General features: G+C 52.3%; 1 protein-coding gene across 1 annotated transcript in view; it reads right to left on the bottom strand.

Moving 5' to 3' along the window:
* Positions 1-22,497, bottom strand: part of DYNC1H1 (dynein cytoplasmic 1 heavy chain 1) — a 61,249-nt gene that overhangs the window by 23,671 nt on the left and 15,081 nt on the right. Inside the window, exons 8-34 of the mRNA XM_072963726.1 lie at positions 19,736-20,812; positions 18,925-19,104; positions 17,042-17,191; positions 15,301-15,447; positions 13,148-13,288; positions 12,636-12,812; positions 12,395-12,505; positions 12,192-12,311; positions 11,468-11,707; positions 9,858-10,013; positions 9,612-9,725; positions 9,271-9,381; positions 8,982-9,191; positions 8,668-8,814; positions 8,365-8,531; positions 8,094-8,267; positions 7,334-7,499; positions 7,066-7,254; positions 6,783-6,977; positions 5,828-6,110; positions 5,229-5,329; positions 4,474-4,633; positions 3,234-3,477; positions 2,882-3,065; positions 2,466-2,678; positions 1,512-1,750; positions 1,169-1,325 (exon numbers count right to left, since the gene is read on the bottom strand). Coding sequence (XP_072819827.1) covers positions 1,169-1,325; positions 1,512-1,750; positions 2,466-2,678; positions 2,882-3,065; positions 3,234-3,477; positions 4,474-4,633; positions 5,229-5,329; positions 5,828-6,110; positions 6,783-6,977; positions 7,066-7,254; positions 7,334-7,499; positions 8,094-8,267; positions 8,365-8,531; positions 8,668-8,814; positions 8,982-9,191; positions 9,271-9,381; positions 9,612-9,725; positions 9,858-10,013; positions 11,468-11,707; positions 12,192-12,311; positions 12,395-12,505; positions 12,636-12,812; positions 13,148-13,288; positions 15,301-15,447; positions 17,042-17,191; positions 18,925-19,104; positions 19,736-20,812 — 5,553 coding nt within the window. The remainder of the gene's footprint in view (positions 1-1,168; positions 1,326-1,511; positions 1,751-2,465; positions 2,679-2,881; positions 3,066-3,233; positions 3,478-4,473; positions 4,634-5,228; positions 5,330-5,827; positions 6,111-6,782; positions 6,978-7,065; positions 7,255-7,333; positions 7,500-8,093; positions 8,268-8,364; positions 8,532-8,667; positions 8,815-8,981; positions 9,192-9,270; positions 9,382-9,611; positions 9,726-9,857; positions 10,014-11,467; positions 11,708-12,191; positions 12,312-12,394; positions 12,506-12,635; positions 12,813-13,147; positions 13,289-15,300; positions 15,448-17,041; positions 17,192-18,924; positions 19,105-19,735; positions 20,813-22,497) is intronic.

Here is a 22,497-nt window from a genome sequence, read left to right as displayed (position 1 = left end):
ACGATCTACTGGGCAACAAGCTCTGAGAAAAGAACCTGACAAGCCAGATGGGGACCCGAGTCTGCGTAAGTGCACGTTCTCAGACCAGCACTGAGCACTGCAGCTTGGTTCCTAAAGTGACAATAGCCACTGTGCGGACCCTTCCGGATACAAGCTGGCGATTGCCAGCCGCTCAGGGTCCTTCCCTCCTCCACCCACCTCCAGGCTGTCAGCAAATCCCTCTGGCACAAACTTTAAATTATACCTACAACTCAGCCGCTTCTCAGCACCTCCACCACCACCCAACTCACCCAACCCGCTCCCACGGCTGTGCCCGGGGCGCGGCCTCCCAGTGGTCCTCCTGCTCCCACCCGCCCTCTTCAGTCACCCTCCAGACAGCCAGAGGACCTCCGTGAACAAACAGGTTACATCACCCCCAACCCGGACTGTCTCGCAGCCCCCGCTCCGGGCCTCACGCCCGACCTGCTCTCACCCTGACTTCTCTCCTCCAGTTTTCTCCCTGCCCCGCCCTCTGTGCACACACCAGGCGCAGCCAGATGCTCTCTTGCTCCCCGTCCCTCCACCTGGAATGCCTGGAAGCCACAGTGGTTGCTCCCTCACACCCTTAACCCCTGCAGAAGCACCCCCTTTCCCAAGAAGCCTCCGCATCACCCCTCCTGGCAGTGCCACCCCCCCCACTGATGCTCCCCTCCCCTCAGTTTTCTCTGCAGCACCATCACCATGTATCTCATCTGCCGGCCTTCCAGATCAGACTGTGAGCCCCGGAAGAGCTAGGGTTTTGTTCTGTTCACTGCTGTACTTTCAAGGGCCGGCAGATGGTGACACTGCAGACGTGGGGTCATCGCATGAACGTACAGCCACGGCAGGCCCGCCCGCATTTACTGAACCCTCAGGCGGCGTGTGCACGGATGGCCTTGAAAGCCTCCTCATTTTGCCACTTTCCAGAAGTCCTGACTACGACCCCATACGATGGGGCTGCAGGGAAGGTTAACTGACAACCGTGGAGCCTGCCTAATGTTCAATGAATAGTGCAAAGTTACTAATAAACCCTTTGAAAGTATTTCTCACTAGCCACGGAAATGAAAGAACCTAGCGCACAGATCGCTGCCTGCGCCCCCCGACCCCCAACCCCCGGCCCCAGCCGGCGAGCGCCGAGCGCGATGCTCACATTGGGCGGCAGGCTGAGGCGCTCGCCGTTGGGCAGGGTGAGGAGCTTGTTGTCATCCAGCACCGAATTGAGATTCTCCACCCACTCGGGGTCCACGTCGCCATCGAAGACGATCCACTGGCGCTTCTGCAGCTCCCCTCGCACGTTGTCTATGATCCTGCGGCAGAAAGAAGGGCTTTAAAGCAGCGTGACTTAGATCAGAAATGCTCACCCCAGGGTGGTCTCCAGGGTGACTTTCACGTGCGTTCAGATTGCGGCTGGAGAAAGAATGTACACTTATCACAGGACAGCGAGCCGAGGGCCCACCTCTCTGGACTGCAGACACTGACCCAAGGGGACTTACTTTCTCAGGACGTGTGTGAACAACCCGTCTGTCCATTCCCTGGTGTTGGGGTCCAGGGTCCCGTACAGGTGGTCTTTGCTGATGGCTTTAGGGTCAATGATGTGGGCCACGCCTTCCACGCCCTCCAGTCTCTCCAGAGCCTTCAGAAGGACGCGCCAGGCCATGCTCTTCCCACTCCCCGAAGGCCCCACCATCATCAGGCCGTGGTTGATCTGGGTGATCTGATAGAGCTGGAGAACCTGCAGGGCCCAGCAGAGCGGTGCGTGAGCGCTGGGGGAGGAGAGGGAGGCTCCTCGGCCACGTTTCCCGATACCAAGGAAAAAACGTGTAACGTGAATCCTTCAAGGCAAATACTGGGGCTTTCTAACCAGAGAGACCTTCCACAGGCCACATCCACAATCAGTACAGGAGGGGTTTCAACCAAACTGTGGGAGCTATTTGGTAAGTTAGGAAAACTGGGAGCCCCTGGAATAGGAGACGCTGACCAAGCTGTCTCAAAAAAGACCGAGATCCCCTGCCAGGAGAGCAGGGACCAGATGAACGAGCCGCTTGTCTAACCTAGGAGGACAGCGGCTCAGGGTCAGCACGTGGCTTGTGCGCTTAACATACTTTCTCTTAAGTGAACCTCACGGCGGGGGTGAAAGAAACGGCCAGCACAGACTGCAAATGGCATCCTGACAACACGCTGCTACCCTACGGGGCCGGGGAGTCTTGTCAACAGGGCTTTCACTGCCACAGACACTTCCCGCTAACTACGACGCTCCCTCTAGTTGGCATCTTCAGAGAACTACGCTGTGTAAGTGAAAATTTCAGTAAGTTTTGCTATCACTACATTTAGGTTAACAAGCCTGGGGGCAAATCTGCACAAGGCAGCCGACGGGCCCAGCCTGCGTGGGCAGAGCTCTCAGATGGGTTTCTCCCCGTGGCCGTGGCCGCCACGACCACCCCAGGTACCTTTTCAACCCACATGCCGCCGACTTCCTCTCCATCTCCGTACGTCAGGTACATCTCCTGACACACTTTCTTCAGCTCCTCTCGGAGTGCGGTCATTTCACCGCGGTGATACTGAACGCCAGGGAACACGTCCGACAGGAGGCTGAAGAGCAGCGGGATATCCTCCGCCACCAGCTTGGGCACCATTGTCTCACAGACGCTCTGGATCAGGATCTGCGTGGGGAGAAGCGCATGAGCCCTGGGGATGCCCAGGATGTCCCGTGAACAAGCAGGGAGACCCGATGCCCCCTCGCCCTGGGTCAGTGCTCGGCCCCGCACGCACGGGTACAGTGACAGCGCTCCAGCCATGACTGAGACGCTGGAATGCCCGGGGAAACTAGTGTGGGTTTGAGTGATGGAGGAACGTCCGCCCCCACCTCTTGCTCAGGGAGGTTTTCCGCGATTTCTCCCTCGTCGACCGCCTCGCCGCGCTCTTCCTTCTCCCTCTTGATCTTCTGAATCCGCTCCCTCTTCACGTTACCCGCACTGACCAGCACGCTCTTCAAGGCTCGCAGACCAAAGTCATAGTGGCTTTGAGAAGAGAGCTGCTCATCGCAGAGTCTACAGAGGAAAAGGGTCTCTTCAAAAACAGTGCACTTTAAGCACCAAGGGTGCCCACTGCCAAGTCAGAGATGGGCACTCGGAAAGATGTGTCACAATCACATAAACTTAAAATGGCGCCTTAACACACGGCAGAAACACGGTCATGAGTCCCCCTACGTTACTCACTTGAAGAATGGGACGATTTTGTTGGCGAGGACCTCCGCGGTGCGGAAGCCCTGGGAGTACAGCATGACCTGGGCAATCAGCTGCCGGTCGGGCTTGGTCATGGCCAGGCTCCGGAACAGCTTCTTCAGGTTGTCCGGAAGATTCGACCTGCCTGCATAGCCGGGGTTCATGGTGATGAAGATGGCCATGTCCGGGCTCACCTTGACTTGTTTGTTCAGCAGCTCACAGGTGATGGGGGCAGAGGCTGAAAATCAGAAAATCAGACAACGGTGTTAAGACTTATGATGGTAAAAAAAAAAACCACTCTAAAGTCTCTCTAAAACTACAGACCAAGCACCCATCTCCCTGGTGTCTGGCCTTTCCATGGGCTCTCACCAGGCGCGTCACCCACCCACCCAGGCAGACCCATCCTCACACACCTCATCCCCACGAAAGCCGTCTGAATGTGTAACAGATCAAGTCACCAGGCAGGGAGCCCGCTACCCTATTCACGCATTACTGGGTGTCACAAGGTCAACCCAAGAACACAAGTACAGCCCAACAGCTGGCGCAGAAACAAAAACCAATGAGCGTCGTGACAAAACGGCTGGCTTAGGTCACGAGAATAACCCTTTCCTGGGGTCATGACACAAATAAACAACCTTCCCCCTAAGCAGCCCAGGCTTCTTAGGGTTACGTTTCCTCCATACGGGGCCTTGCGCACCCAGGTACCGCTTGCTGTGACACTCGTTTTACTCAGGAGGTCTGGTGAAACGGGTTACTACCGCTATCACACAAAACGGAGCACTAGAAGCTGAACTGGGCGTGTAAGCCACCCAGTGCCGACGTACTTCCACACCCCCTGCGGCTCCCGCACCCGGGCTCTGCGTGGGACGTGGCAAGTGAAGCAGCCCTGGAGTCCCCAGAGTGGGTACTCCATTGCAACACTCTGGCCAAACAGGCGCCAGGAAGCCTGGCTTACGGGGATGTGGGAGGAAGAGGGGAACAGGACCCCAGTGGCTCAAACATGTATTTGTGGCAGGTGCGAGGGGGAGCAAGGGGGCTTCTTTCTGCAGGGGAAGGATTGACTGCTCTGTGGCGAGGGTGCACCTGCTCTCCCGGACCACCACCCTGCCCCAACAGCAAGTCCTGGAGACAAATCAAATTCTCACTTATTTCTAACCAGAGGGGTGTACCTCAGCCCACAGTGGAATCCCCTCTGCATTCTCTAAGGAACTTGAAGGAGAAAAACGAGTCTTACTCTTATCGTAGTTGGGGTTGGAGTGCTCGCGCAGCGCCTCCTGGATGCACTGCACCTGCTGGGACACAGCCGAGAGCATCCGCTCCTCCAGGCGGTTGAACTCGTCAAAGCAGCCCCACGCACCCACCTGGCAAAGTCCCACAAAGATTCGGCCCATCGCCTGAAATGGAAAGACAGAAAGGAGCTAAAAACCACAGCCTCAGAGCTGGCTGTACAGGGCTCCAAGCCCGGCCTGGACACCTGCCCGACCATGGGCAAGTCACACCTCAAAACCCTCATCTGCCCATCTGCGAGGTAGGAGCAACACTGCCTCCCTCCCGGGGGGCCTGAGGGTGGAATCAGCTTCACACGTGAGGCGAGGGGCCCAGCCCTACACACAGCAAGTGTACAGACGTAGCAAATCACACTTTGCTCCTGCGCCAAAAAAATCCCAGTGACGAAACTGTTATTTTTATGCCATCACTTTTTGTTATTTAAAAAACCTTTTCCACGTCATTTGTTTATTCCCCGACACAGACACTAGAGAGATGCTAAGCCACACCACAGAGCGAGCTCTGCAGGCGCGGAGGCCAGGCTGACGGCAAGTGCGTGCCAGGCGTCTCGAACAGCTCCAACATCCCCGTCCGCAAAGGCCTCGGAGGCAAAGGGACCCAGCTGAGCGATCAGGCCGGTGGCTCTGCGAGGGTGCAGGCGTGGCGTCCCACCCGGCCCTCTGGGGGCCCTGGACTCCAGGTGGGTCCCACAAAGCTTCTCACCTGGAAATCGAAGGTTTCATCGCAGTTGAAAACTAAAACAAAGCGTCCCAGCTGATGGCCGAGAGCTTTGACAGACTCAGTCTTCCCAGTCCCAGCAGGCCCTATTGTTTGAAGAAAAGTAACTGAGAACTCAACAAGAACACACCTTTGGTTTTAAAAGAATTATAAAAAGCAAAAAAGTCAAAGTATGGTTGTCCCACGGTATCGAGGGGGACTGGCTCCAGGACTGCCATGTACCCCTAGTCCACGGAACTCAAGTCCACAGTTGGCCCTCTGCACCCACAAGTTCCGCACCGACGGATTCGAGCGACCATGGATGGAAATTTCAATCCACAGTTGGTCCAATCTGAGGATGCGAAACTCATGAATGCAGAGCGCTGACTGCATCAGTTATTAAAAAAAAAAATCTGTGTACAAGCAGACCTGCACAGTTCAAACCCGTGTTGTTCAAGGGCCAACTATAAATGTAATGACTGTCAGTAAATTTAAAGTTTTAGACCAGCTGTGCAGTTATGAAATACATTTAGATCATTTGCTTAACCTTTGAAAATTACGTTTGCTATCTGAGTCCACCCGTCCAGCTCTGTGGAGCGACTCACCGAAGGGGGACCCCCCGAGCCTGGCCTCTAAGGCTTGTGTCATAGTCAAATAGCAGCGGTCGGTGAGGGGGGTCTGCACCAGCTTGTCCTGGACACCCAGGTACTCAAAGCCATAGTTGAACTTGGCGTTTGCCATCTGAATCGACAACTGCTGTAGCACATCGGTTTGCTTAGGGTCAAAGTAAAATCGCATCTGGCTGAGCCATTCGAAAGATTTGGCGTTGTCGATCTTGCTCTTGATCAAGGACCTTGTGACGTCTCTCTGGTGAACCAACTCTGTAATCTGAAGAAAGAGTCACTTTCAGAGTTTATCATACAGTACACTTCTTGAGCTAAAGTATGTAAACTAAAGTACACAAGTACATTCTCTGGGCGTCTGGATTGTTCAGTAGACTTTAAAACTGAGATTCTAGGCACAGTTACAGTGTAAACATTCCAAAACGCAAATTCACTTTTAAAAAAATAGACTGTTATTGACGTAATGGAATCACACAGAATCAAGAGCTGTAGCAAAAACAAAGAAACAAACAAAAACACCCCATTTTAAGTAAAAACTCTGCCACCAGCAGGCAGCGTGGTGGGAGAGGAGCCGCCTGTCTGTAGCACACGGGGCAAAGCCCCGCAGCGAGAGCCTTGGGCTCAGGGGCATGCCGGGCCCACCCGGGCCGTGGGCCACAGCCTCCTGGGGCGGCTCTTCGGGAAGGAGAGGATGAGAGGGCGGAAGACCCTGGCGGGGTGTCCCCCTCCTCTATACCAGGAGGCCGTGTGTGCGACTCCACTTCCCCGAGACTGCCTTTCAGCAGGAACAGGCATTGACCACCACACCCCAGCCTGTCAGAGGCCGTCTGCTTTCTCCTAACACCAATGAGAGTATTTTCCAACCATGATTTCTTTCAACCACTGGGGTCGAAGGCACAAGAGGGGACTGGGAGGAAGGAGCTGGGCCAGGACTAACCAAGTGCTCTAGCTTGCGCCGGCGGAGCGGGGGCTGCTCCATGAGGACCGAGTCGGCCAGCACGTTCAGGGTGACCTCCACGTTGCTGAGCACGGACTGCAGGGGTGCCGCATCCCCGCTCCCGCCCACGCTGCTCAGGGCCGTCTCCACGTTCTCAGACCAGGCTATCTGGGCCGACAAGACCACCAGCTGGGCCTGAAAGACACAGGGCACAAGATTCAAAAGGACGTTTTAAGGACAGCCCGTGCACCCACCCTCAGACTGTCCCTTTTGCTGTACAAACCTGATACTTGTCAATCCAGGTGATGTAGGTGTTCGGGTCGATGGAAGTTGCTTTACCGAAAATCTCGACTTCTGTGACGGACTCGGCAAGGAGCTTAGCCAGCGTGACCCTCATCTCCTTCTCCACCAGCGTGAGCCACTCGTTGATTTTGGGATGCTCAGTAATTGACACGGGAGTTTTAAACATAACCTGAAACAAAGACAACCTGAGAACTGCGGTGTGCCAAGGTGAGAGAAGCTCTCCAAGTCACAGCCAGAAACTGACCTACCTCCTCGCCCTCCCGGGACGAGATGCCCAGGACGACAGAGTTGTCTTCATTTAGGATGATGCTCGAGACACCGGCAAACATTTTCTTGAAGTGTTTCTGTAACTTAGCTACATTTTTGCTGTTTCCAATGATTTCAAGCAAATCTTCATCACCCACAAAATAGAACCTAAAATTAACATAGCGTTCAGGTTGCTAAAATGTTACATATACACAAAGAAGGCGAACCGAGGCAAAACTGCAGCTTGTGGGAAAGGAGATGGCTGTGGGAGGTGGTGGACGATCTCCAGCCTGAGATCAGATCACATCCAAAGTTCTGCAGCCCTCCGCACAGGACACACCCACCCAACAAGACACTGAAGAGAAACGCAACGGACTTCATGTAATTCACCTCATTTCCTGAATTATAAAAAACAGAAACAAAAAAAACCTGTTCAATTTACACTAAGTGAGCTATTCAGAAAGAAAAAAATGCCACTTAGAAAATAAAATTATCAGAGCTAAATTTTTAAGAGATGCAGTTTGCCTGGGAGGGTGGATGATAATTAAAATGAAGCTTAACATGTAACTCCAAGGTAGAAAATGAGGATTCTTAGTTATAATTAGGAATCAGTGGGTGAAAGGGAAATAGCATTCATTAAAGGGTTATTGGTAACAAAGTCCCCGACGTCAGAGGGACCGACATGCAGGCCCAGACGGTGTGAGGCTGGGGGAGCGGCCCAGGGCCAAGCTTCCCGCCACTCCTCATCAGGACGACTCCCACCTGGGGAAGGATGAGCGCTCTCTTTCCAGGTACTCTCCCAGTGCTTTCTGGATCTTTCCCAGCAGATCTGCCAGTCTCTCCAGAGACCTCTGCACTCCCTGGATGTTCAGAACATCCATAACAAGGGGAGACTTGGATACTTTTTTCATTAGGGCCAAAAACTCCGTGCTGATGCTGCAAACCAAGTGAAACACAAAGATGTCAGCCTCTGTGTAAAATGGTCAGCAGCCAAGTCGGCCTGTGGCTCCTCTGCCCCCACGCGAGGCCGCACCTTTGGAACCGCTGGGTCTCCACCGGTAGCAGGTGCTTGATGTCTGCGCTGCCTGTAAAGATGCCTTCCAGGTAGACCCACCGCCTCTGCACGTCGATCCACACGTCAAAGAGAGCCATTATCCGGTTCAGTTTGTCTTCCCAGCTCAGGGCATCCTCTTCAAAAACCTAGCGGGCAGACGGACACACAGCTCAGCTGCTAAGCTCTCCACTCACAGATATGCCACAACTTACCCAAAATGCAGAGTAAGGTCACAGCAAGTTATGTAGTGACCGTGAGCTACGACGGTGGGAGTGCGGGCACCTTGTAGTACGGGGACAGCTTCATGGCGGAGACGCTGTTGATGTGCTCCTTGACCTTGTTGAAGAGGTCGTCCCAGCCGCGGATCAAGCGGCACTTGTTCTGATAGTTGACCAAGTCCAGCTCGTAAGTGTTCCACACTTCTCTTATCTGAAGTGAAGCCGGAAGACACATGTTATCAATACGTGGGCATTCACTAGCCCCACAGGTGACCAGGTGTCATGGGGACAAAGAGGTCCACAGACGAGGCTGTTTGCACACAGCTCAAATCTATGTTACAGCCTGAAACGACATAAAAGTGCCCGTCAGCCTCTTACCTGCTTCAAAAACTCCTCCAAAGCCATCTCCCCTTGTGCCACAAGCAGCACATCCTTGACAATAGCTTCATTTTTCTGCAAGTCAACGTCCCAGATCTGGCCCAGGGTGAGCTCGGAAACAACCCAGTTTACGTGAAGCCTTTTCATCAGCTGTTTCCAGTGGCGATCTTTCAGTGCTTCGGACTTCAACTCAATCACCAGCATGTTTACCTGTGGAGGGAGCAGGCAGTGTTACCTGTGTAGCTGTGTTTCTAACGGGCATCCATGACCGCAGCTCCGTATCACCTACCTTCAGGTAACCTTTCAGAAGCCTCTGGACAAACTCGTAGGACGCATACTGCCGTAATCGTGCGGGGAAGTTTTTCAGCTGGTTCAGGAGGCCATCTAAATTTTGTCGAAGCTATCAAGAGTAACACAAGATGGCATTTAATTTGCCAACATTCCTTTAAATGGTAACGTATTTTTAAAAAATCATTAAAGGAATTTTTTACGTAGCCTGGATAATGTCAATGACCGTTCAGTGACATTGTGTGGATTCCCGATATAATTCCTTGCTTGCCAAGTTTCTAGGTAAAGCCTGCAACGCTCAGCGTGTGGCGGTATACTCACACGCACTTTAACTACACGTACCTTTCGAGGCTGTACTGAAACCCAGGGTTGCTCCTTCATCTGATCAATCTGCTCCCAGACCTTAGAAAGTTCTGACCAAACGCCCTTGAGGTCCTGTAACTCTTCTAAGGCCACCTGTGATTAAGAAGAGGAGAGCAGTTAAACTTCGGAAGGAGAGCCGTCTCAGGCTGGCAGGGCCCTGAGACGGCTGCGTTGGGGGCAGAGTCAGCACGAGGAGCCGCCCCACCCAGCGGACGCGGTTCCTACCTGGACGCGCTCTTCACTGCCGCTGAGAAGGCCCGTGTCCGTCAGCTCCAGCGCCTCCTTGGCTTTTGCACACTTCTCCCGGTCGTCCTTCAGTCTGCCAAACTTCCCTTCGTAGATGGTAAGAGCCTGAAGAGCCTCTTCTGGGCGAAGATTGCCCTGAAAGTGGTCGAGGCCAGAGAATCAGAGCCAGTTCTCAGGACAGAGGAGCTTTGGCTCCGAAACAGTGGGGAGCCTGCTGGGCTTCTAGACACTTGTGATTCCTCGAACACGTCTCTGTACGTCCACACACAAGGTGTACACTGATGAAGTGGGCCCACTCCCAGATGGAGCACTCACTTCCACGTCTGACCCAACACACACCGAGGAGGTGGGACGCCTCTCCATCCAGCTACCGCCTCACTAAGCACCTTGGGGGACACCCCTGATCCAAGAGGACAAGGCTCTTGGAGGCGGCCAGCCATGCCCCCCGAGGGACACGTCAGTTCACTGGAGATGACCTCCACGTCAGCCTGAAGACTATTTCCACACTTCCTTTTTATTTTAATAACCTTTAAAGATGACTGTGTAAAGTATCAATTAAAATTTTAACTGTAACACATGACTAGCAAGGTGAGGCCATGAGAGATACTCAAATTCTGGTGAGCAGACTCTTGCCTACTGATCAATACACATTCCCCACCAAAGCTGGCGTCCTGCATCCCCTGGAGGTACTGGCGTCAGCAAAAGAAGACGCCGTCTTCAAACCAGGGCCCCTCAACCTGAAGTCAAACACAAAGCAGGACCTTAGCGCCCAGCAGTGCAGACAGGGCCAAGGGCAGGGTGGAGGCTTAGCTGGCAGATGGGGGAGGACCCACATCCTGAGCTACGAGAGCATCCTCCCCCGCCTTCCCGGCTGTGTTTGTACAGGCGTCTCAATCGGAATCCCACCCGCACAGACCAGGCAGGCTGGGACCCACGTGCTTGAGTTTGCTGTCCTCTCTGCCTGAACGCCCCTCCTTCAAGTCTCCACTGAAATGTCACCTTCCCTGCGAAGCAGTAAACACTACCACCCCCTGCCCCTAGCACTGATCACCTTCTGACTCAAAATACATTTTTCCTCATTCACTTCTCATCCTGTCTCTCCCACTGGAGCGTAACCCCGAGAGGGCAGGGCTCCCGCCTCTCTGCTCACTGCTGCGTCTCTGAACGTGGGCAGTGCCTGATAAACACCTGAATGAACGAAGGACTGGAGGTGGCAGGCGCAGGGACAGAACAGGAGGTTCTAACCCACGGGACGGCCGATGGCAGACCTGCGGCCCCGCCGCCGCACAGAGCTAGCAGCAGTGTGACGCCTGGCCTGTGTCCATGAGAAAAGAAATTCTAACCTCTGAGTACGCCTCAGTAAGAGGGTAACTTAAAAACAGAGAACGTTAGTCTTTTAAACCATTTTCTGACTTAAATGACTGTCACGGGGAGCTCCAGGTAAAAAGAGATCTAAGTTGGCTGTGACACTTTCAAATTCACTCTCTGCGAGGGCTGCTGCTTTTAATTGAAAAAGGACCACCCTCACGAGGAGCGCTGTGCCGCAGCCAGGCCCGAGGTGTGCGAGGTGGCGCCTGCGGGAGGCTCACCGTGACGGGTTTGGTCTTCTCCCAGTCGGTCAGCAGGTCGGTGGTGCGGCTCTCCACGGCCCGGTCCTCCTGCACGATCTTCATCTGCAGGTTGGCCACCTGCTGCTGAATGGCCGAGTCCTTCCGCCGCATGATGTCGTTGAAGGCCCCCCACTCGCCCTCGATGTTGTCGATGTAGAGCCAGGAGGGCGGGAACTGGAACCTCTGCTTTTCCAGCAAGCGCTGACCATTGCGGTAGAGCTTTTGAGAGTTAAAAAATAAAACTGAGTATTTTCCTTCCATAACGAAAACCGAAACTACTGTCAGAGTCCCACAAAACAGAAGACACTCCATGGCTACAGAACACATTTGCTCTCCGGGAACCTTGCATCCTGACGGCACTGTGGTCAGAGGGCAGCCCGCCGCCCGAGGGCCGCCCGCGGCCAGACCCGGGCCTGCTCCCAGCTGCGTCCCGACGGCCCAAACAGGAGCTAAGCACGCCGGAGCTAGGATTCACACTTCATTCCGAGTTGTACAAAGGAAATTCAAGTGTGATGACTCACAGATCAACAACTAAAGCAAAAGATTTCCAAAGACAAACCCTGTGATTCTCAAAAGTTGATGTGTGTGAGAATTGCCTGCAGGGCTTTTTAAACCGCAGACACCCAGGAGGCCAGGGTCTGCGGTTAACGTGGCTGACAGGGTGCCGGGACCCACCTGAGCAGCAGGGTCGGACAGAGCTCACCTCAACCTGCTTTTCAAACTGCTTGATCTTCCGTTTCAGAGACTGCACGTAGGTGATGAAGGTCACCGCATCAGAGGTGCTGGCCGTGTCCACTGAGTGTTGCTCCAGCTCCTGGCGCGACTGTTTGGAGAGAGCACAGAACTGTAACTCAGAGCCGAGGCTGTGCGTGGCCTTGTCGTGGCGGCAGGATCCTGCGTCCTCACCTTGGAGATCTGGGAGTGGAATTCTGTCATGTTTGAGCCGAGCATCTGCCCGAATTTGCTGAGGACTTCCTTATGCCATGAGTCGTACTTCAGATTCACCTTAGATTGCACCTGTGGGTGGGGGAGCACGAGACAGCGGATCAGCAAGGATCCGTGCTGGAGTCTACGCTGCAACTCCATTTTAGTCAGAGACGCAGCCTTCACGCCGCCTTGACACTGTTCCACAGTGAGCAGGGCTCACCTTGCCGTAATCTATGACCACTGGGCCGAACTCTTTCTTGGTCTCCGCGTTGTCGAAGGTTCCCCGGGCCTTCCTTATCTGCACCAGGAGCGCCTGCCACCTGTTGAGGTCCTCCCCCAGCCTGTTGTAGATGTTCTCAGCCTGCATGTCCCACAAGCACTGGTACTGAAGCCAGACCTGCACGCGAAGGTCAGAGTCAGACACGACAGCCGGGCTTGCCACTCTCTGTAACACTGATATGCATTTTCATGCTGTTAAAAAATTCCACGTCCTTTCATCACAGTTAGAAAAACTCTCACTTTAAATTCTCAGAATTTTCATAGTGGAAGAGTATACAGTTTCTGTTCTTCAAAATGACTAACACCTCAGAACACTTGACCTACTGCTCAGCTTAGATGACGTTCGCTTTAAAAAAAGCAAACTGTATCGCGCAGTCAACGCTCGCTACGGCTCACACTCAAGAGTGCCTAAGACAGGTTACGTGCTGCATCTGACCAGAACTGGCTTCTCACCTTGACGTACTGCTCGACTTCAGTCACGATGCCCATGACAGCAGAATAGGACTCCTCCAGGGCCACGGGGCCGTCGGGCATGCGTGTCAGGGCGTTCCGGTAGAACTTCTCTTCTTCCGTCAGTTCGTAGTGCACGCCCACCTGCCAGCAGAGCCAGAAACGCACCCAAGTCATGTGCACAAAACCATGACTCTCAGTCACCTTTCACTTCATTAGAATGAACCAAAGAACAGCTCACGATAAAAGTGGTACTTCAGGAGTGACACCTACTTCTCCCGGTCACAGGTAGCCAGAAGCCTGCCTATATTTAATTCACTGAACCAACAGAAGGAACACCAACCATAAACTACAAAATGTGGCGTCACTGTCAGCACAAGGCAAAACCAGCTGAAGAGCACGTGAACCCCAGGGGCAGAGAGCGGCGCTCCAGAGCGGGCCCTGAGGTCTGAGCCTCGCCTGGGCGGGCGGGGCTGAAGGCCACGTCTAAGAGAATGGGGCAGACTGTGACCACGAGTGTGCACCAATGTGGACGCTGGAACCTGTGGCACAGTCGCTGGTTTGTTTCAATGATTTGAGAGCCTGCCTTGTGCCACTGTTTTATGTACCGTAAATAGGCAAAAACCTCTGCTCACATAGACTTACGTTCTGTTGGAGGAGAGAGATAATTAAGGGAAAAGCAAAACACATGCAATGTCAGACGGGAGGATGTATTTTAAATGTGGGAGTCAGGGAAGGCCTCACTGAGGAGGTGACCTTTGAGTGGGGACCAGGACGAGGAGGAGGGAGCCATGTGAATATCTGCTACCATGGCTTCTGAGCAGGGAGCCCAGCAAGTGCAAAGGCCCAGGGGTAAGAGTCTGCCTGACAAATGTGGGATGAGCAAGAGTCCAGTGTGGCCGCAGCAGAGCCATGAGGAAAGAGGTAGGCGCTTAAGTCAGCAGGATAGCACACAGTGTGCACATGGGGCCCAACAGGAAGCTGTTAACGGGCTCTGAAAGGAGCAGTCAGGACAGTCACACAACGTTAGACTTCTTCTGGCCGCCGTGTTGAAAATAGATTTCAGGAAGCAAAGGCAGACACAGAGACACCAGTCAGGAGGAACTTAACTAATCCCAGCGAGGGACGATGGTAGCTTGGATGGGTGGTAGCAGGGGATGCGGTAAGACATGGATGAGGAATAACTCTGAAGAAGGAGGCAATGACAGTCAAGGATGACGTCATGATTTTTGGCCTGAGCAGCTGGAGATGGGAAAGGAAGGACTGGGGGAGGAGCGAGTGGGAGAGGGGACTGAGAGACAAGCTCAGTCTGACGCATCCATCAGGCGGCCACGTGGAGATGCTGAGGAGGCAGTGGAACTGGCAGTCTGGCTGGAGATACGAACACAGAGCTGTCAGCACACGGCTGGTATGTACAGCCGACAAACTGATGAGACAGAGAGCATGGAGCGGAGGGGGCGCTGAGCAGGAGGGAACACGAAAGAGGAGCAAGTAGAGCAGACCGGTCGGTGAGCAGGGAGGAGAGCCAGTGACGAGAGCAGATCGAGGGTATAAAAGAGGATATGAAAGAGAACTGCGCTCATGTGCAAAGTTAAGAAAGCAGACGCTTCCTAAGAGGATCACTGTTTCCTACGAGAGCCTGTCACAGCAGAGGCTGTGAGGGGTGTTTATCTGAAAACCACTGGTCTTGTTTGAAGTAACACTGCCTTGAGGCCAGACACCAAAGGCAACGGTCTTCAGAGCTCTCCTTTTGCTCTAGAAGTATACTAGGAAGAGTGCCCTGTATCTGGGGTTTGCTTTAAAATAATCTGGTGGTGGGGGTGGGGTGGGGAAGGGAATATGGCATATAATGAAACAAAACTGGCCACGTGTTGTATGAGCTCACATGACTCCCTCTGCTTCTGTGTGTTTGCAAATTCCCATAATAAAATGTGAGGGGGAAAGAAGCAGGAATTTCTAAGAAGCACTGAGACCAGAGCTCCGAACACGACTATTTGGAAAAGCAACTATTGGGGAAAAATGTCAGGTCACACAAAGCTTCCTCCAGCTTGCCCTTAGCGTGCCAAGCCTCAGGTCTGGAGTCTGCAAAGACAGGTCAAGCTTCCCTAGAGAGGCGCAGTGTCCCGAGCCGAGGGGGGGCAGCTCGGGAGGCTCACCTGGTACCTCTGACTCTGGATCCTGGGGAGAGACAGCACCACCATCTTCCAGGCGAACATCTCCTGATATAGCTTGTACCTGCACTCCTCGATTGGCGGATTCAAATAGATGACCTGATTGGTTATTCTCAGCTCGTGAACAACGTTCTGTAAAAGAAAGATTTCATTTTTACTCAGTCGTCTATTGCAGTAAAATGTTTTTGATATATAACTTTTTTTTCTCTCTCTCAATCATTAAACTACTTCCGTCTGAACCATACAATCTGTTACGTTATCAGCAGATAGTCTTCAGTGATCTCATGCTGTAGTCTGTGGCCCTTCCCAGAGGACTATAAGAGGTCAGAGGACAGGTACTGCTCAGGTTCCTCCTGGGTCCCCTAGTGCCTGCGGGTCCGACACACCACGGGCGCTCAGTGAAGCACTGTTGGATTTGACATGCATGGTGACCTCTGGACAAGAAGACCTCGAGATCTGAGAAACCAGTGCCACTGATGCAGCCACATGAGGCCAACCTTACCGATGTGGGTTTACATGGTGGGGTCGGTCTCTGCCACCTGCCAGTGCCTTAAGCTAATCAAGAATTCCAACCCTGTCTCCACTAAATAACTGAATCAACTCAGACACACTCACTTGCTCTTCTACATCTCAGTATTTTAAAAAATATGCTCTGGGGATGAATATCTATAATATTCAAAAGTAAAAACATTTTTCAAGCATTAGAAGAAAAAAAAAGGTTAAGTCTTCATTTCTCCCAGATTCAAGTTTTCACTTGCAAAGGTCTTCCAGGCTTCTGATCTGTGAGACCCTTTTATTGGTAAACGTAACACAAATACTGTAAACTACATAAAACAAACGCGTGGCTTAATGAATTAGTGTGAGGTGGACACTTTCACAACCACTGCCCACGCCAGGAGACAGGACCTGCTTGCACAGTCGGAACAGAACTTTCTGAAAGCTTGCTGGGCCCCAGCTGACCACTCCTTCACACAAATGGGAAACAGGTGGCTGGGACACAGACTCCTGTCTGGAGTGCTGACCAGCGTGTTACCACATTCTTCCACGAAACTCTGGTTTAGATTTTTGTGGAAACAGTGACATTTCAGGGTCACAGTCTGAACATTACCTTGTAGCAGATCGCACTCGGTTCTTGAAATGATTTTTTGCTGTATTTTTTTCCCTCGTGTAGAATTTTTCCTAAGTTTCATTTTCATTTTTTAAAAATTTGTTTTTGGAACTCTAGACTTACAGGGGCGCTCTGATGAAAACATGAAGAGTCTCCACCCGCCCTTCACCAGCTTCCGCCAACACGATGTGACCATTGAAACATTAAGACATTAGTGTGGATACAAGGCTATGAGCTAGAATCCTGACTGCAGCCAGATTTCCCAGGATCTAACCAGCACACCACAACAGTCAGGTGTCATATCTCCTCAGTCCCTTCCAATCTGTGACGTTTTCTCGCTTTTTCATTGTCTTTCTCTCACGACCAAGACCCTCTGGAGTTTCATCAAATGCCCCTCCCTCTGCGGTTGTCTGCTGTTTTCCCAGGACCTAGGAGGAAGACTACAGAGGGGAGAGCCCATGTCGCCCCTCCGTACGTGCCACCCACATAGGACGGCTGGGACGCAGGCCGGATCACCTGGGAGTCAGGTTTCTCCGCTGTAAGCAGATTTCCGCTGGCACTCTGTCAGGGGGGACTTGTCTCGGTTACTGCCATGTGGCTGCCGTGGGAGATACTCACTTTGATCTTTGGCTCTCCTCCCGGCTTGTGACTAACTTGTGGTGCGTCTGTGTCCATGTCAACTTCCGCTTTGTCCTCAGCTTGTCCAAGGAGCACCTGCGTCCAGGCTCTCAGGCCAGCTTGTAGGCGGACACCCAATATCCTTTCAATCTACAGAGAAAATATATCGAAGAACAGTGTTTCTTCCAAAAGTAGCTCACAGAACACAATACCAGAAAGCTGATGCCGCAGGTCCAAGACGAACTGTTCCTGACCGCAGCCCTCCCCGCCCAGGCTCAGTCTCCCTTCCTCACTTCCTGGCCTCAGATAACTCATCTGTTAGGCTGGCTGTGCTCGTGCTCTGGGCCAGCGGAACCAGCAGTCTTCCCCACTGTGAGTGATACAGAGGTTAACACGAACACAGCAGATGAAGTGATACAAAATTTACAAAACAAAAGCATTTTCCTGGCAGCCCCAGAGATAAAACTAGAAAACTATAGTTTAGCGCTTAAACCATTTTTTGTTTTTAATTGAGGCATAATTGACATATAACATTGTATTAGTTTCGTGCATACAACATGATTCAGTTTTTGTATTTATTGCAAAATGATCACCACATAGTAAGTCTAGTAAACATCTGTCACTGAACAGAATGACCATTTTCTTTTAACAATAGGTAAAGAAGAAAGTCAGAACTCTCTTTGATCTAGAATGAGACAAATTTCCCACGAAAAGGATGTCTGTATGTCCTCGTAAAGAGTCTGCCTTGGGCCACAAAACCATCCTGGGAATACCATGAGGACGGCTGTGCGGAAAACTGGGGACTTTCGGTAGATTCAGAAGAGTGGGGTTTGTTAACTTATACTCTGTCAGGGTCTCACTGGTGGATACTCTGCAACTTATGTATCCATTTTTGTTTTCTTGTTTTTTGGGTGGGGAGGTAATTAGATTAATTAATTTATTTTTAATAGAGGTGCTGGGCATTGAACTCAGGGCCTTCTGCATGCTGAGCATGCGCTCTACCACTTGAGCTATACCCTCTCCCCTATGTATCCATTTTAAGTAACCCTTAAAAAAAAATGAAGTCTAGTTGATTTACAATGTTGCGTTAGTTTCTGGTGTGCAGTACAGTGATTCAGTTATATACGTACATGTATACGTACACACATACATATACACACATATATATCCTCTTTCGTGTTCTTTACCATTACAGGCTACTACAAGCTACTGAGTGCAGTTTCCTGTGCTCTGCAGTAGGACCCTGTTGTTTATCTGTGTGTCCATTTCAAAAGAGAAAATGTGTGAACCACAACCTCAGAACTGACCAACCACCACCTGCCCACTGAGTGACGTCTGCCATAAAACACTCTCCTTCTGGAGGCTCCTCACAGCTGCACTCTCTGACACCCACCAGTGAGAAAGCCCCACGGGGTAGTATGCTTCAAACAAGCGTGCTCACACACGTAGACACACTCACACGCACCTCCCCCTGCCCGCACACCTCTAAGCCGTGAGCCGAGGTCCTCCACACCAGGAGTAAAAGAGGCATTTTGTTGCTGGGTATCTCTGTTTAAACTGGGTGGTGGAGGGGGACAGGGTAGGCAGAGAAGGGTGCCTGCAGAAGAGGCCCAGGAAGGAAAATCTACATTATTAGCAGGGGTGGGGGAGGGCAGGAGGCGGCCAAACTCTCTCTTCCTTCACAGCTCCCTGCTCCCAATTTAGAAAGACGGTGAGTACAGGCGCGGGGACCACAGCGTGGCTCTACTGTTAGTTATGCGGGATTTCCAGGGAAGACACTGGACTGTCACTGACGATCAACTGATGAACTTATGAAACAGGGCGCACTCCTATGCTGACAGCAGACAAATGAACACCACCGTGCACCAAGCCTCACCCCTCACCTCCATGTCCAGCTTGTTGACCCAGATGGGCAGGTTGGAGTAAGAGTGCAGGTTTAAGTCGTCCACGGCTTTCTGGACCCTGTTCAAGATCTCTGAGAAAGTCTTGTGATCGTACATGCACGTCTCCAAGGAGCGGACCTCCAGGTCTATTTTTTCTTCAATAATCAGCAGATCATCCACCTAAAGGAAGGCATAGTTAGTATTTAACACTCACTCTATTCCTTTATCTGTGGACATTCTTCTCAATTAATGAATAAATGTTCGAGGCAGAGAAGTTCTTCCATAAATAGCTAACCCTGTGTGCTGGCGTGAGAACACGTCCCCACCCCGCGTCACCGTAGAGGGAAGGGAAACCCTTCCTCACTTCTGTGCACGGGAAGGGAGACCTCTGACTCGTAAGCCTGGGAGCAGGAAACCACCCAGCTCCGCCCTGTCCCCGTCCCCGGGAGCCAGCGCGCACCAGACCCCAGACTCTGTCCCGAGGGCAGCGGCAGGCGAGGGTCTGGGAGGGGGGTATCGAGAGCAAGCTCACGGCGCAGCTTTACCCGTAGAGCTCTCATTCCGTGTCAGACTCCGCGTCCCTCACCTCTCCACTGGTTCCCGGCACGGCTCGGGGTGTTACTGTCCTCCCTAAGCCCCAACCATCACCAAACAGCAGGTGAATACAAAGCCTTTCTCGCTCTCAGCTCACGTGGCCCGAAGCTGCACCAAACACGCAGGCCTTCTGCGGGAGAGCTGGCGTGTTAGTGGATTGTGTGGTCCCTGCGTGCGGCTCACTCCCAGGACATGGCAGGAAGAGAGCAGAACATACCTTTTCCTGGAAGCTGAAGACGGTCTCCGCGAGGCGCTGCACGTACGGGTCGAGTTTGTAGGACTCCCACACCAGTGCGATGCCCTCTGCGATCAGAGCCTGCACCTCCTTCTTCAAGCCGGCCACCAGGAGAGAGATGGTGCTGCGCTCCTCCACCTTCTCACACGTGCGTTCGTATGTCCGGACGCTTTCGATCAGCGAGATGGCGAACGGGTAGAGCTGGTTTGCCTGATGAGCCTTGTTCACGATGGCCAGTGGGACTCGGAAGCCAAGCCACTTGAGGTTCCGGACCTCTTTTGAAAGGGTGATGATCTCAGGGAGGAAGTTGACTTTCAGCTTGAGGACGTTTCCAGACCGGCCCCGGACGCGGGTGCTCTCGATGGTGAAGATGCGGCCGGAGACGCCCAGGTTGCGCTGCTGCACCTTCCGGGCCCAGTCGTCAAATATTTCCTGGGTGTTGAGCTTCATGCGGAAGCTGTCACCGTCCTGCTTCAGCTTTTGCCCTTCCACGTGGTTCTCCCAGCCCTTGCCCAGGACGTCCTCCACCCGCTTCATGTAGGCGGTCAGCTGCCGGTCGATCTGCTTGGCCCAGATGATGGAGCCCGACACTGGCGGCAGGTCACGCACGTGGCTCATCTTGCAGGCCTGGCTCTGTGGGTACTGGACCTTGAACTTGTCATGAAGAGACTCGATGTCGTCCTTCACACGCTGGATGAGCTGGGTCTGATACTCGCGGATGGCCCCCCGGATGTGAGGCCTGACGAACAGCGCGTTGAACCTGGAGAAGATCCTGAACATCTCGTTGGCGTTCTTGGCGGTGCCGAGCTGGTCCCGCAGGCGAGCGGTGATGCGGGTCTCCACCCGGTCGATCCGCTCGTCGTAGCGCTTCATGGCAGCCTCCCAGGCCTCCGTGCCCTCCTTGGAGACGTCCAGCCCGTCCACCTCCTTGACGTTCTCATAGGCCAGGTTGACCTCCTCTATGGCATTGGCATCAGCGGCATCGAAGAGGACCTCGGCCACCTTCATGTCCTGGGGCTCAGGCACCTCTCCTTGATTCTGCTGTGCGACGGCAGTGACCTTAAAGGGGAGGATTGGGACAGAAGGGTTCACCAAGGAGGGTTATGTCCTCGTGCACCAGCAGTACATACCGCACAAAACTGCCAGCCCACCAACTTTCAGTCAGGCGTGTTATAACCACAACCCAGCAAGGCTACGTGAAACAGCACAGTGTATTTTAACTCTGCATTGTAAAGATCTCCTGACAATGCAGTTCTGTTGCTTAAGAAGCTAAAATAACATGTGTTAAAACCCCAGTTTTGGATACTTCCCTCTGTAATGTTTAGCCTATGGCTAAAATTGCTTTGGAAAGCCCAGTTCACAGAAGTGCTACGTATAACTCAGTATCCAACTTAATTTTCCCTTTTTATTTTTAAAACTTTAAAGTATAATCCACGGATCAATGCCACAGCAGAGGGACCGATAAAGTGCTACAGTAACAGAGAAGATCCCATTCAGTTCTCCACGTGCTACTGGGAGAGAGCGGAGCACAGGTGCCCTTCCCCGCAGGAAGTCAGGCTCCCACACGCAGCTCAGGCCCTCACTCCCAGGCTTACGACACTGGCAGGGGTCTTGAGCTGGGGTCCACAGACGCCTCGGATGAAACAGGTTGTAAGTTTCTTCAGGAGAAATTAACAATCACTATTTCCACTAACCCCTGAATAAATGTAGCATTTCCTTCGATTATGAAGGCACACACCAGTCACGCTTGTTCAGTTCCAGACTCTGTCATCAATACATCCCTCCCCAGCACACCACAGTTGTGTGCATCTTGAGATCTAACTGCAAAACTATGGCCTCAGGCTTGTCACTACATTTTGCTATTTTATGTTCGTGAAACGGCACTCACGTCACTAAATCACAATTTCAAAACTGTTGATAAATTTCTTTGTAAACTTGTGCATTTTATTTTATGTATTTAAAAATATTTTGAGGACTCTTGGTAACAACAGTGTAAGGGCAAAAATTGGACAAAGTTCTTAAACAGCCATTTCAGGGCAATGGAAAACAAGGCGGCCAACAACTCGGGACATGTTTATACGAGGTGAGAGCAGTGAGCTGGTGGCCGACCTGCCTGGGGTGCCCCAGTCCCGGCTCAGGCAGGAGCACCCACAGCTGTGCTGGGGGAGCAGAACAGCAGCACGCTTAAAGGGGACATTCTGGAAGCCAGAGAGCCTGACAAAGGCCTAGGTAGGGAACTACACACGCACAGAACATGGGAGACCCTGGGGGGGTGCTGCAAGAATGGGAAGTCTGGGGAGATTCACAACTTATTGTCAACCAAGAATTCTATATCCAGTGAAACTATCCTTCAAAGGGGAAAGTGAAATATTTTCCTGATTTTAAAAAAATGAAAGAATCTGTTGGCAACAAACCTATGAAACAAGAAATACTAAAGGAATTCCTTTCGGCTAAAAAGGTAAGACAGCAGGAGTGACTCAGTCCACAGGAAGGAGTGAAGAGCACTGGGAACACAAACGGGGACAAGCATGAAGATTATATGTTACTTTTCTTCTCGTCTCCTAGTTTTCCTGAGACATATATTACTCTAAAACAAAACCTGTAACGCTGTATTGTTGGGCTTATAACAGATGTAGTAGGTATGTAAAGTACACGTATGACAAGAAAAACTTATTCCCGCTGTGCACACGACAAGCAGGAGGAGGCAGAGCGACACTGCTTGTGCGGCTCTGAGTCAGTACTGA

The sequence above is a fragment of the Vicugna pacos genome, chromosome 6, assembly GCF_048564905.1.
Source record: "Vicugna pacos chromosome 6, VicPac4, whole genome shotgun sequence".
Lineage (NCBI taxonomy): Eukaryota > Metazoa > Chordata > Mammalia > Artiodactyla > Camelidae > Vicugna > Vicugna pacos.
This window is presented reverse-complemented; position numbering and strand designations above follow the sequence as displayed.